This window comes from Megachile rotundata, chromosome 6 (assembly GCF_050947335.1).
Source record: "Megachile rotundata isolate GNS110a chromosome 6, iyMegRotu1, whole genome shotgun sequence".
NCBI classification, from domain to species: Eukaryota; Metazoa; Arthropoda; class Insecta; order Hymenoptera; family Megachilidae; genus Megachile; species Megachile rotundata.
The window spans coordinates 10,132,669-10,147,987 of NC_134988.1; the positions used below are offsets into that span (position 1 = coordinate 10,132,669).

At 36.2% G+C, this 15,319-nt stretch overlaps 1 protein-coding gene across 2 annotated transcripts; it reads left to right on the forward strand.

The window, feature by feature from the left end:
• The first annotated feature begins 28 nt into the window (after window positions 1-28).
• Window positions 29-12,125, forward strand: LOC100880602 (brother of odd with entrails limited). 2 transcript variants are annotated; one of them, XM_076532990.1, is made up of 3 exons: window positions 29-573; window positions 2,810-3,596; window positions 5,384-12,125. In XM_076532990.1, the coding sequence occupies exons 2-3, from the start codon at window positions 2,821-2,823 to the stop codon at window positions 6,228-6,230; spliced, it is 1,623 nt and encodes a 540-aa protein (XP_076389105.1). In that variant the 5' UTR covers window positions 29-573; window positions 2,810-2,820; the 3' UTR covers window positions 6,231-12,125. The 2 variants fall into 2 exon arrangements, with proteins under 2 accessions (XP_076389105.1, XP_012140375.2); XM_012284985.2 differs by lacking the exon at window positions 29-573 and adding an exon at window positions 625-1,246.
• The last annotated feature ends 3,194 nt before the right edge of the window (window positions 12,126-15,319 follow it).

Genomic DNA, 15,319 nt, shown 5'->3' on the forward strand with positions numbered 1-15,319 from the left:
CAGGAGCGAGGCAGTCGGCGCACAGCATCCAGCAGCAGCGCTACTAGCGGCAGCCGAACGGAAAGACTCCCAGGCAAGTTGTGGACGGTTACCTGTGTGCTCATGTGCGTGTGGACCATGCGTGTGCCTCGGCTGCGTGGGTGTGCACCGAGGTAGCCTACCTGGCGGCGTCCAACACGCAGTAAACCGCGCGCTGCTTCGTGTCCACGGTCCAGAAAGCGGGGACGTGCGTCCGTCTCATAGTGTTCCAGGATCCCGTGACACGTTTCGCGACTCCAGAGCGAGCAAGTGTTTCCGCGTGCCCGAATTTCGAGTGTCCCAGCCCCGTGCGGTTCACAGTGTGCCCCCAGTGCGAACCCGTGCATGTGTGCTTACGTGTGTGCTCACGGATGCTTTTTGGGATCGAGCCACAGCGAGCAGAGTCCCGGAGTTAGGGACTCGATGTAGCCGATCCTGGTGCCGCGAATGCTTCCGACAGCGGTCGCTGGACAGGATCGGACGGAGATGTGACGGTGCACCATCGCCGGAGAATAAACGCGAGATCGGGAAGTGTTCTCGGCCGACGTTCCTCTGGTGAGCATTCGTTTCTTTTTAGGCAGTTCAGCAGTTCGTTCGGGAAACGGGGATACGTCCACGTTCGTTGCATTCCTGTGGGCATTCGCGATTCCAACATGGCCGCTGGGACTAGCCGTGACCGCTGGGTCCGCGGAAGCCATGTTGGCAGGTGTGCTCGACTCGAGATAACCAGTTCACGTTCGTGGAACGCACGCGGCTCGACAAACGGGAGCGAGTTCCACGTATTATCGGGGAATCGGATGGAAAATGCGATATAACGAGGAGCCATAACTGCTTCGCAATCGGACACGAACACCTTCGGCTTGGGACTAATTAGATTTTTATTACATATCCGACACTACATATCCGATTATTAGAAAGATCTCCCTCTTGTGATCTTTAGGAGATTTTATCAATTAGCAGTGCATATCGAGATGATCAATTTTTGATACACGAATAAGCTTGTTGACACAAGGTGCAATTTAGAGTAGTGCAAGTTTTTTTGCCGATTGAAATTTATGTGGAGATATAATCTGAGAATATTGGGAAGGTCGCGGGAGAATTGGAGGATTAATTGATACGTGAAAACAATAGACATTGATGCTTAATGGGAGTCACGGACGAATGGCAAGATGGCGGATATGTTTAACACGGTTTACGTTTAACCTTGTCACGTGGATACTCGTGTTTGGTAGAAATAGTTGAAAAGAGCATTGCTCACACACTTCGCTATTATTTTTGGAAGTCTCTTAATTACTTTTGTAGAGTCTTTTTAGAAGATAGTTGAGTGAGGTAGATTTAGAAGGTTAAAGGAAAGAAGCGTTTTAAACGCGACTGAAGTCCTTGAATCGCGTTTCCAAGGCATTTCGTAATCGAAGTATACGTTACCATTTTGCAATGAGATGAAAGTCTTTTTAGAACTCGCTACTTCGAGATATTACAGCTGGTTTAATTTCGTCTTAAAAAATTTTGAAATACGTGAGGTTCTATTGAATGAAAAGGTACATTTTTAGTTTCATAATTGAAATATGAATTTTGGAAGAATTAGAACTTAATTAAGGTGGTTTACAAAGAGGAAATTTATTGAAAATTAGATATGTGGACATTTATAGAATAAATAAAATTGAAGTAGGTAGACCAAGTTTCTTTGTTATTGTTAAAAATATTTATGATAGGAGAAATCTTTACAGAAGGTCTGCTTAGATCAAAACGTTAAATTTGTTAAAAATAATGAAGATCAAAATTAAATACAAGATACGTAAAATGAGAACAATTTTTTGTGTTAAGAAAACATAAAAGAAATAGTAGATTGTATTGTTTTAATGTAACGCAGATATTTCTGATTCATTCATCATGGCTATGGCATGTAAATGTATAAACTTTCATACTCATATCACATTTGAATAAAAAACCGATGTACTTAATGCTGTAGCATTTCGGTTACATAATTATTTCAAAAGCATTTAAATAATGGAAACAATTAAATTAAATTATAGAAATCCACAGTTAGCTTCGAGTGAGATAAAATATTCTTCAAAATATGCAAAATTTATGTAAGAATATAAAATATTCGTTTGGACTTGAATATGTTTTACATGAAGATTATATGATGATTATATGATGCTTTAGACAATGATTTATAAGATGATTATATGATTATACGATTATATAATTCTTTGCATTATTATCAGGGTTGCCAGATGTGTTGCCAACGTCCATCAGATACCACTAATATAAATAATATAAATAATACAAACAATGCAATAACAAGTCTTATTGAAACAGTTTTACAAATAATAAATACCTCAAAAAAATAATTGCGTTCACTGTTCAAAACAGGACACCCTATATAGCGACAGACGTAGACAGGGATGACTTACGAAGTCATCCCTATTTACGTCCCCACTGCCAACCTTGACTATGATTCATGCAATGATTTTTTTTTGCATGCATGAAGTGATCATGCACATGAAGCATTGTTTCATAGCCAAACTTTCACAATTTTAGTACGAACCTTCATACGTAAATTGTCCTCAAAGAACAGTGAAAGAGGTTACCAATGTTAATTCTCTGTGTAATTTGTGATCATAGAGACCTAATCGCTGTTTCATACTCAGTCCGACTTTCAATAGAAATAAGAGAGACCTTCCAATAACAAGACCTTCCAATAACGAGACCTTCCAATAACGTTTTGATGCAAATCTAGTTTACTATTTAGGTGATCCGTGATCAGTAGGGTTGATTAAAATTGCAGGTGTCATCGGTATGCCGACAGACATCGTGGCGTCGTCGGCCTCGGCCTCGGCCACGATCTCGGAAGAGACGAGCAGAGGTCGCGAGCTGGGCCTTGGGCCGTCTCCAAGGTCAGCTCCCTCTTCAGCGGGCGCATCATCCTCAGGATCAGCGGCACAGTCGACCTCCAGGGGTTTCGACCCGTCTAGCGCCCTGGCCGCTTATCACCACCATCGACATGGCCTAGTTGCCGGCCTGGGTCATCCTCATCACCGTGAATCGTCGGCGTTCGTGCCCGTCGTGCCCTCGCGGTTGCATCTGGCGCCCTATCCGGGGGAGATGCACCCCCACCTAACTGGGCCACCACCCTCCTCGTCGACCGCGTCCAATCCTGACCACGAAGTGGCGGAGACCGCCGTGGCCAGGAAATCCTCGTCCAGCTACGAGATCATGGCTATGATGGTTGACAAGAGGAAAGAGCTGGCCGCGAGGGCTCTTCTTCTTCCTCCGCCGCCCCTTCTGGAACCGCCACCCGGCTACCCCGTCTTCGCGGGCCCTTTTCCCGGCGGTTCGGCTCTGTACCCTCCGGGTGGACCCCTGGCGCACCAGCATTTGGACAGGAGACTACTCAGGGCGCCTGGGAGAGCGTCCAGACCTAAGAAGCAGTTCATTTGTAAATTTTGTAACCGACAGTTCACGAAGTCGTATAATCTGCTGATTCACGAGAGGACACACACGGACGAACGACCATACTCCTGCGATATATGCGGCAAGGCTTTCAGGAGACAGGATCACCTTCGAGATCATAGGTAATTTTTATTGTATGCGGCTTATATTCATGGGTACTATGTGATATGTTTGTGGGCGTTTGGTAGCAGACTTTCTTCTGCATAATTATAGCAGGGTTTATGTGTGCTGTTGCATATGTGGACGTGTGTGGTCTACGTTTATGAATATATGGGTTTCAATAAGTTTGTGAAGATGTGTTTGATTGTGGACATTATTTCACATAATTATTGTTAGTAGGTTTTGTGTACAATGGTTTTTTACTTAGAGCCATATATGATTTTTCTTATATAGCCATGTGTGGTTACATTCACACATATGTGATTTTTAATATTCTTTTCAGGTATGTTTGGTAGAGATATCTTATATTGTTAATGTTTAGAGATGTATGATTTTTAATAAACTTGTAAGGGGTATTCTATATTAATTTTATATTTAATTTTAACTGCAGTTATGAACATTTTAACGAAGCTATTTCAAAGCACACTTGTTTTTAAAAAGAGCCTTGTATAATCCGCAAATCTGTTGACGTAAACATCTCGTACCTACATCGATTAATCTCAGCAATAATTAACTTTTTTCTTCTGAAAAAATGTGTATAAACAGACATATTTGTAAACAATTAAAATATCATTATACTTGAAGTGCACAAAAAAATGAATGTTAAATATCACACCGCGTTTACCAGCAAGATTGAATATTAATAAAATCATTGTTATTCAGAAGCACTTGCTGTATTCCAGATTAGCTTAATTCCAAATTATGATACGAACACGGAAAAAAAGTTAATAAGATTACCGCTCGATCATATTTCATTCGAACATGTAGAATCACGATGAAGTTACTATATGCGGTTTCCTCAAAGGAAAATTAATTTGAATTTATTTAAACCTTTATCAAAAGCTACTTGAATATTTTACGAAAATTTATGCAAATTTCATGCAACTCCATAGATGTATTCCGCATGCATAAACATGATGCTTAAAGAAATTCATAGTATGTATTATACATCATGCAGATGAGACAAGATAATTGCTACTGAAAGCGATTAATTTTAGCCTACTTAATAATTAATCGAGATAAAAGTTAAGATATAAACAGTGTTATATAAGTATGAATAGATATGAATATTATGGGTTGCTCTATTCACCAATTACCTTAATCTGAAGATAATCTGAAATTAATTTAACGCTAAGTTAAGGTAATATTCAGTTAATCTAACATCGGTGTTATTTAAGTTGATCTAACAAGATTACAACATCGAGGGTACTAAACATCTTATGAATTTGATAGTAAAGTAGTCTAACATTGATCTGGCATCAGATTAATCCAAGGTTGAGTAAATCTAACATTAAATAAATTTGACACTGAATTAATTTAGCATTAATCTATCATATGAATTTAACGTTAAATTAATCTAACATTAATCTCACATCACATTAATTCAAGATTAAGTAAATCTAACGTCCAATGAATTTGTCACTAAATTAATGTAACAACATATGAATTTGACACTAAATTTAGCATTAATCTAACATCAAATGAATTCGTCATTAAATTTACTATTAATCTATCATATGAATTTGACACTAAATTAATCTAACATTAATCTCACATCAAACTAATCGAAGGCCAAGTAAGTCTGACATCAAACAAATCTGTCACTAAATTTAGAATTAATCTAACATCACACCGTTGCTAAGTTACCCCAAAATTAATCTTAGAACAAAATTAACCTTAAAACCCAGAGTTAACCTCAAACAAAAAAACTAAAACTAAACGAACTGAAACCATTCTGATCTCCTTGCAGGTACATCCACAGCAAAGAGAAGCCCTTCAAATGCGGCGAGTGCGGCAAAGGTTTCTGTCAGAGCCGCACCCTGGCAGTGCACAAGATCCTGCACATGGAGGAGTCCCCACACAAGTGTCCAGTGTGTGCCCGCAGCTTCAATCAGCGCAGCAACCTGAAGACCCACCTTCTAACCCACACGGACCACAAACCATACGAGTGTACCTCTTGCGGCAAGGTGTTCCGCAGGAACTGCGACCTGAGGAGGCACGCGTTGACCCACGCAGTGGGCGACGTGCCCCCCGAGGCCCTCGAGGAGGCCCTCAGGGACGACGACAGCCCCGAGGAAGATTGTCCGGAAGCAAGTTCATCCTCCACGTCGGTGTCCACGAATTCTTCTTTACCGACCGGCTCCACGAACGCCACATATCCTCAAGGTTCTTCAGGACCGCAACCACCCCCAGCTCCAGCCTCCTCGTCTCTTCCGCAGAGACCGCAGTTGCAGATCAGAAGAGACTTACTTCCAGCTACGAAACCGTCCACGGTGACCAGCGGAGGATCCGGCAGCCATTCGGTCACTCAGAATCCTCCGGCGGCGCTACCACCGCCTCCGCCGTTAATTTTGTCCTCGTACAGGCGAAGGATCGGATCGCCAGGTCCGTCTAGAATGCTCCTGGAACTCCAGGAACGCGAGAGGGAAAGAGAACGAGAGATCGAACAGAGCAGGGAGAGGGAACGGGAGAGGGACAGAGAACGAGAGGAAGAGGTGACACGACCTCCTAGAGCACCCACCCCGCAACCTCCACCGCCGCCGAGACCCACCCCTGCCAGACAAGGATTCACCATAGCGGACATCATGCGTCGATAGGCGATCGATCTCCTGTGAAATTAGGCCAAAGGGGAGGACTTGTCCGGACTTTGTTGGAAGTGGCTTTGGATTGTTGAACGCTTTCGTTGTCGTGTATTGAGCATGATAGTCTTCTTTTGAGAATGGGCGTTGTGGGAGATGCAAATTTTTGTGGATCTAATTTTATTTTTGCGATTTGGGTTTATAATGCAATGTTACCTTGTAGAAAGTAAATGAAGGAATGGAGTACATGAATTATTTTACTTTGATGAAATTGTAATTTTAATGATTTTAATTATACTTCGAGTATAATATTCGTATTGTAACTAATACTGGGGTGAGTGGAGATCGCATTGCTGTTTTTCCTGGGGATTGTACAAGCAGTGGGAACTTCTAGGGAAAATGGCGACGTAGAGAAACTTCACCACTCGTAATATCTCAGTTATAAAAATACCAAAATTGTCAAAGTAATTTTTCAGTTATCAATATCTTAAAATTGTCAAAGTAATACTTCAGTTATCAAAATACCAAAATTGTCAAAGTAATTTTTCAAAATTATGTACCAACTTTTTAAAATTAATCTCAAAATTTTAAGTACATAACTCAGTACATAAACAATTACATAAACAAACATAAAAAATAACATAAACTACATAAAAATCCTTCAGTATATAAACAATGTAAGAAATAAGACGTCCCACAAATTTTTAAACGAGAAACATTCCTGTATCGCCATTTTATGTAAAGAAGGCTATTGTGTTCACTATATGGCCGAAACGAGGAACGTTGCACAGCGGTAAAAATACTGTCACGAGAATGAGAAGATATTTTTTGATAAATTTTGGTGTACAATGCGAAGATAAAAATTATTAAATTGTTGCATTGTTTTTTTAGTTTATTGAACTTTGAATTTTGCAAGAGATATGGTATCTTTTATAAAGAAACAGAAGTATACTTTTTGTTCTCGAAAATAGAAAAGATAGGATAGTGTTTAGATAAAATTGGAACACTGACAATATTAGAAACGTTTAGTATAAAAGATTGTATTGATTCATATTTTTATACTTGGAATTAGATGTAACGTTTATAGATTGTTGTTTTGAGAATCGATTATACTACTCTTTGTACATATCTTAAATAAAATTTGTACATATATATCGAATTGTTGACTTGCCAGAGAGAATCACGAAATGTACGATACAAATTGTACTAAAGAACTTCTAAATTTTTATTGTGATTTCGATGTGATTAAATCGTGACAATGTTTTTGCTGTCATGTGATTCAGATCGTTGGCAATTAAAACATGTGACGTGTGGTTACAAGTGGCTGTATTTTGCATCGAATAAAAGTGGAGAAGAACAGAGAAAAACTGTGAGAAGAGTACAACGTGCAAAAGTTGAAAGTTTTAACTTTGATAAAAATTTATTGCATTAGTTTATTAAGGAAATAATTGTATATAAAAAAAACGAATTGAAATTCAGTTAATAATCAAAGCTGAATTTCATTTTACATGTTGTATATGAATGTCAATCTCGTACTTTTATATTTACTATGTTAGATTAACTGTAAATCGAACAAAGATTTAACACGTTCCATGTCTCGAACAAATGCTTCATTTTTTATTGGTCTTTTTATCCATTTTATTGGGGAATTTTAATAGCAATATGAATTGTTTTTACATTGGTGAAATTATGTTTTTAAAATTTGTGACAAGAGTGGAACTTGTTAATTAGTATCAAAGTTTTTTTGCAATTACAATGTTGAGTTTGTAATTTACGAATGATACAGAATGAACGTAAGAATCGAAGTAATTGAACGCTTGTGTTAAATTATATTTTCAGAAAGACAGTTCAAATTTACATTAACCCATTGTTTTCTGATTTTTAGTTATTGGAATATGGTAGTGCAATTTTATCAAAATAAAACTCTCAGATTTAGAAATTTAGGAGGATTTTAGATATTTAAGTTTGTGGTTGTACATTTTCAAATTTTCAAATCTTCAAACATTCAAATATTTGGATACAAATGTTAGAATTTGAGATCTTGAAGATTTGAGAATTTGCTGATTTGAAAATTTGAGAATGCAAGAACTTGAAAATTGAAAAATTTGCTAATTTGGAAATTTCAGAATTTGACAATTCGAAATTTAGAAACTTGGATATCTTACATTTGAGATTTTTCAAAAATTAGGGAAATGTAAAAATTTAGGGATTTGAAAATTTGTTACAAGCTTGAAAATATGAAAATTCAATTGTTATTCAAGCTTTAATTTTCCATATTTTTTCACCCAAAATGGAAGACAAGATTTTTTTCTCCCACAAAATAATATAGTGAAGGGTTAATGTCTTTTGTAACTGCAATCTTATTTATAAGATTAGTATAAAAGTGTATAAAGTTTCTCCTAAATTATACAGGGTGTTTCACAAGAAGGGTTACTGTTCATGTATACCATATATACTCGTTAAAATTGATACAATTTTGTATATTTCAAGTTTATAAGTATTATGTATATTTAGTGCAATACACAAATTTACAAATTAATTTATCAGCCATAATATTAGAACAGAAAATTAAGTAAGTTCTAATTTTCCATATGTTTATGTATCTTTCACACATTTTTATACATAGGTACAAACACAACATATAACAAAAATTCTAATTCTAATTCTAAAATACTATTTAAAGTAAAAGATGAAACACAACTACAGTTTCATCAGTTCGCACCCATGTTGCATATAAACTTCATAACCTCAAATATAAATTAAAATGAAAATCCAACGTAAACATTCAATAATCACAACTGCATTTAAAATTAATACAAGGTGTATCACTGAAATGTATCAAAATTAATTATGACACAGAAAATGTCAGTAAAATGGAACAAAACAAATCACAATATAAGAAATATCTCTAAAATGAAACATAACTAATCACAATACAAAACATTTCACTAAATAGCAATAAAACTAATCATAACATAGAAAGTATCTCTAAAATGAAACATAACTAATCACAGTACAAAAAATTTCACTGAACTGAAGTAAAACTAATAATAACGCAGAAAATATTACTAAAATGAAACAAAACTAATCACAACACAAAAAGTATTACTATAATAAAACAAACCTATCCAACAGAAAAATTATCACAAAAATGCAGTCACAAAAATGTCACTATTCTGCAACAAATTTGAAAATCTTCCAAAAAATGTCTCAAATTTATTGTAAAATACAGCACTGACGTTGCTCCAAAATATCGTAACCCTTCTTATAAGACACCCGTATACAAGCAAAACATCAAGCATGTATGATCGTAGACTCCGAAAAGAAGAGCGTTAAAAATGTGCCTTAGTATCAGCAATCACGCGACAAGAGACGGCTATTCAGAGAGTCGGAAGAAAGAATGGTGTGTTTGCATGAAAAAAAAGGAGGGTGCCATGTATGAAGAGGGATAAGAAGAGACTATAAAAACGCGTCTATTGTCGAGTAGAAGATCGAAGGAGAGGATAATGCAAATTCGTTGGCCACAGGAACAACCTGTGCCACCGTTGCCACAGGTGACAGGTGCAATAGGTGTCGAAGCTACTTCGTTTCGGTGGTACCTGCTCCCTTCTAAAAATATTTCCGACCCTAGACGAGCACCGTCCTCTTTTTTCTCCTATTCTACATCGATGGAGAGGATCATTAGGGGTCCTTTGTGACCCGAGATGCACCGTCCAACCGCAACGATGATCCCCTCGGTTTTACTGCCGCTCGGAACGAGCTTTATTCTCGAATGGAAACGAACGCCAGGGGAACGTCTGTGGAATTTCGAATCTTCGGCTTCTTTAATTTCTGGCGGGTTCTAAACTTTCTGTGCTGGAATTTTTAGAGGTCTTCGGTTATTAATTTTTTGGTTGGGGGTTAGGAGTTTGGGAAGGTTTGAGGACTTTGAGGTTTTGGCAGATTTGAAAGTTTTGAAGGTTTTAGTTTTATGGTTTGCTTGCTTTCTAGATTTTTAAATTTCTAGTTTTCTAGTTTTCTAGTTTTCTAGTATTCCAATTTTCTAGTTTTCTAGTCTTCTAGTTTTCTGGTATTCCAGTTTCCTACTTTACTAGTTTTCTAGATTTCTAAAGTATTCGAAAGTATTCAAATTTTCTAAGCATTCACTACCTAATTTCTCAAACATCATACACTAGAGTTCTACAATACCCAAATTTTCAAATTTCTAAATTTTGAAGTCTTCAAGCTTCCAAATTCTCAAAATCAGTAAATCACCAAATTCTCAAAATTTCTAAATTAACAATTTTCTATATTTTGAAATTCTCAAATTTCCAAGTTCCACATTTGAAATTTGAAATAAATACAAATCTCCAAATTTACTACTCCAAAATTAGCTATCATATGAACCTAATAACAAGCTGAATTTATTAAAATTAACATACAAACATCGAACGTGACAACACAGAATTTTTCTTCATTAAAAAGCAACTAGAAAAGAAGTGTTCGTTTAGGGATCAACGAACGGAACATAATCGATGGAAATGAAGCAACAATAATCTCTATTTTGAGATGTACACGTAACAGTAGGAATGAAATTCCGTGTACTGATGTCAATCCGTGAGTTGGCGCGTGAAGAGGCTGAGGTGTTTAGAATAGCTATTCCAGTTGGTCAGAGTAGAAAAATGGACGCCACGCACCTGTATTTTCCTTTTACCTAAATTAGTACAACACTCGATCGCTGTATTCCTATATTTATACATTCCAGAATCTCTACATTTCCAAATCCTTCCATTCCCAAATTTCCATACTCCAAAATTCTCACGCAACTAAATTCCAATGTCTCCAAATCCCAACGTCCCCAAATCCCAACGTTCACAAATACCAACGTCTCCAAATTCCAACGTCCCCAAATCGCAACGTCTCCAAATCCCAACGTCCGCAAATACCAACGTTTCCAAATCCCAACGTCCCCAAATCCCTATATTTCCAAATTCCAACATCCCCAAATCGCAACGTCCCCAAATTCCAACGCCCCCAAATCCCAACATCCCCAAATCCCAACGTCCCCAAATCCCAACGTCCCCAAATCCCAACGTCCCCAAATTTCAACTTCCCCAATTCCAACCTTGCCAAATCCCTACATCTCCAAATCCCTACATCCCCAAATTCCCATATTCAAAAATCTCACACACCCAAATCACCACAACCCCAAATCGCCAATCCCCAAATTCCTACATTCCCGAATACCTACACTTCCAAATCCCTACCTCCCCAACTCCCTCCATTCCCAAATTCCCATATTCCAAAATTCTCACACACCCAAATCGCTACAGCCCCAAATCGCTATATTCCCAAATTCCCACATCTCCAAATCGGTACAACCCAAGTAGCTACGGCGCAATTGGTCAGAATAGAAAAATGGATGCCACTCGCACGTATTTTCGGCGGTAGATTGGCTCTCGCGGTCACGCACACCAATTAGGCGAAAAACAATGACAGTCTTGAAACGTCTCTCAAGTGAGATGTTACTTGCGTTCAGCAGTTGTCATTATTATTCTTATTTGTATGTCACTGGAAGTGTTCATAGAGCTTCTTTTACTTTGATCACGCACCAATTCATGGGTTGACATGTGTACGTATGCGTGCGTGCGAGTGAGACAGAGAGACGAGAGATTGCAGAAGAGAGTAATTAAAATATTTTGTACTATTTTTAAATATATCTAATGTATAGTGATATATGGAAATGTACAATGTACTATGTACAACGAGTAACGGTGGACGAATTAGAATGTTCATTGCCGGCTCAAATGTCCTGTTATTTTCTACGTTATTAGTTTACGTCTTGCACCAATATCTATATTTTTAGATTTATACGAGAGTTAAGCATGTTTGTAAATTATATTAAGAAATACGAAAATAAAAATATTAAAAATATTTCAGTAGTTGTTACTTTTGCTTTTTCTTTTCGTCAGAAACTACACCACATCTAGTCAGACAGTATTTCTGTGCAGAGAGCATGTACATTAACAGTATTCAATAAAACTATTATACATGAATTTTACATATGTGCATGTGTATAGTACACACATACGATTATTATACTTGACTTCATCTTCTGAATATCATTGGTAAGTTAGTAAATGCTATGAAAATAGTAAAAAATTTTATTTTCGAGTCGCGAAAAATCAATCTCACAGATAACTCTTTTCTCAAAAGGGAGCTTACTTGAAAATTTGACGTGATTTAGAAAATTTAATTTTTTTGAAGAGAAGCCAAATTAATAGTGGTAGGTTGCAGTAAAAATATTCCGAAGTTAATTATTCTTGCACTCCGATGTAATTTGACGCATATTGCAATAAATTAAACTAAAAAAATCAATATTAATTGAATTTGAATTAAAATTGAACTAGTGGCGCCATCTCTCCAACAAACTGGGTGAACTACACGGTTTTGAAACTGTGGTTTCGTTAGTTCCCGCATATCACCACTAGATGGTGCTGTGGGTACTATTCTCGTTTCAATTCAATTAATATAATTGATTTTATTAGCTTAATTGATTACAGTATAAATGCAATGACATCGGAATGCAAGATCAATTAACTTTGAATTGTGTCGACTTTATCAAACTGTTATCAATTTGTTACCATTCATAGGTTAATCCTAAGTAGTCTAAGGGTTTCCCTATTATGTACTGCCATCTAGCGGTGGAGGAAGGGAACTAATTAAACTGCTGCTTCAAAAGTGTGTAGTTCACCCTGTTCGCCGTAGAGATGGCGCCACATGTTCGATTTTTATAAAAATGCAATTAATATCGATTTTATTAATTAATATGTTGTAAATTTATTATAGATTCATTAATTATTGATTTTATGCTGTTTGCAATAAGTATATCTTATTGAGTACATAGAAAATGATCTATTATCTATTATCTTATCTGTTATCTTATCTACTATTTGATCTATTACTTTATCTATTATCTTATATTAGCTTATATTAGCTTCTATTAGCTTATCTATTGTCTAGAAACTAGAGTTACTAATGGCGCTGTGGTGTAAAACCAGTTTCAATCGATGTAGTAGTTCTAGAATTCTTCTTTACCTAAAGTTGCAAACTCAGAAAATATCTGATACATCTTTATCTATCGATAATTGTGTTTGCATCGTCGGTTAGTACGAATTCTTAAGAAATTACAGTCATGCTGTTACATTTTTATATCTATAAATCAATTATATGTGCTATCAAAAGATACATCCTTATGTAGCCAAATAATTTAAAAAGAAGAAAGTGAGAGTAAATAATTATGATTCTTTGAACAGCAACATATTTCAATGAAACAATCAACACACTAAAATTAGTACAAAAATGAAATACTTCCTAATAGGATCGTAGAATTTCATTCTTTAAATTACTATGTAAACACTTTCTTTATCTTTAATACAACAAAAATATAAAAATGTCCAAAAATGAAATAAAGCAATATTGCTCCAGCATAAATGTTAATATTAAAAAATACGATATATCATGCAAAGTATACTAATAGAAAACTCAGGAATTCATAACTAGTTCATTACATGACTTAATATTCTTTATTGATCGTATGACAAAACATAATGCGAATATTTTTAATATACCATATGTACACCATGTACAACCACGAACATAATACAAATCTTCATAAGATCGAAAAGCTTATTAAACACACGATTACAGATACAAGATAAGACATGGAAGACTTGTTTTCTTTGCGAACAAGCTTTTGAGCATAAAATTTCTTACTTCCGATACATAGAGTTTATGACTGCTTGCCGGCAGCAACCACATACAAGAGTTACGATAATCATTTTAACAACGAATAGAATTTATAGATTATTATCCTAAATTTGTAAATTGGTACCCCAAATGTTATTCGTTATTACCGCCAGTCGTATTATTATTCGTATAAATATTTACAAAGCAAGTTTTCTTATTATTATTATTAGCCCAGATAATGAATTGCTGAAGTCTTTCGCGCACTTCTGACAATTTTTCCATTTTAATGTTCTTACAAACTAATATTTACAGAAAATCATTTTTCTCGCTGCGAAATACGCAGGATTTTTAGTTCGTTGACTGCAGTGAAAACTGACATTCTGGTTCTCTTTTTTAATTATTAAATTTGAAATGTTAATTATTGAATTTCAGATGTTAGTTATTGAATTTGAGGTGTGCTAAGTGTTCCATAATTGGAAGTATAAAGCTATGTATTTTTTGGATGATTAAGAGGAAGTAATATTATCTTTTACTAATAATATAAATTTGCAAATTGAAAATTTTTAATTGCAAGTTTGCATTTTTCATAAGTGGAGTTCACATGTCAAGTTTCACCGCAAATGTCGGATTACGGGAAGTGCGCGAAAAACGGAAGTTGCATCGCAAGGCATACTAGAATCTACGTCTTATTGTCGCGTCACAACGTTTTTGAACGGCATACTACACAAAAGAAACGAATGGTTTCCTCTAGCGCGAAGAAATCCTACGATCATCATCAGAGGCGTCATCTTTTCATAGAACAATTTTGCAAATTTTAACACTCGTAGGTTTGATTTATAAGACGTTCAATTTAATTTTCTTATATCTGCAAAGAGATCTCCAATTTTATACATTTCACAAAAAACCATCGTCAAGAATATTAAACCAAATTCAAGAAAATTAAAAAATAAACAAGACTTCCATAAAAATGAAAGACCCAAATGTCGCCCCTGATTACTCCGATTTGAACCCCTCGCACGGTGTATAATTGCCATTACATCTTGCATTACAATTACTTTAACAAGTATTCTCAAAAGAAATCGCTAAATTGCAGCTGGTTTCACAAACTTCAGTAATCGAGGGGTAAATCGTCTATCGTGATCGTGGCTGCCTCGAAAAATAACCGCTTAAACAATAGCTACGTACTCTCGCGTTCCATCTCACGCGTGGAGCATGACTACAAAATGGAAGACATGGATTTCGTTTGGTCGAGCGACCGCTTACCCTAATCGTGCAAAAAATGTGAAACATTTACAATATCCTTAACAAACTAGAAATACACCGCGTCGATGCACGATTCGACATTGCGGCTCACGTACAAATATCGTTTATTGCAATAA

What these genes read in the sequence shown, in the direction of transcription:
- LOC100880602 (XM_012284985.2), top strand. Translation starts at nt 1,156, where the DNA reads ATGCTTAATGGGAGTCACGGACGAATGGCAAGATGGCGGATATGTTTA. An exon ending in CACGTGGATACTCGTGTTTG is followed by an intron (nt 1,247 to 2,809) that starts GTAGAAATAGTT and finishes TTAAAATTGCAG; the next exon opens with GTGTCATCGGTATGCCGACA. An exon ending in GATCACCTTCGAGATCATAG is followed by an intron (nt 3,597 to 5,383) that starts GTAATTTTTATT and finishes ATCTCCTTGCAG; the next exon opens with GTACATCCACAGCAAAGAGA.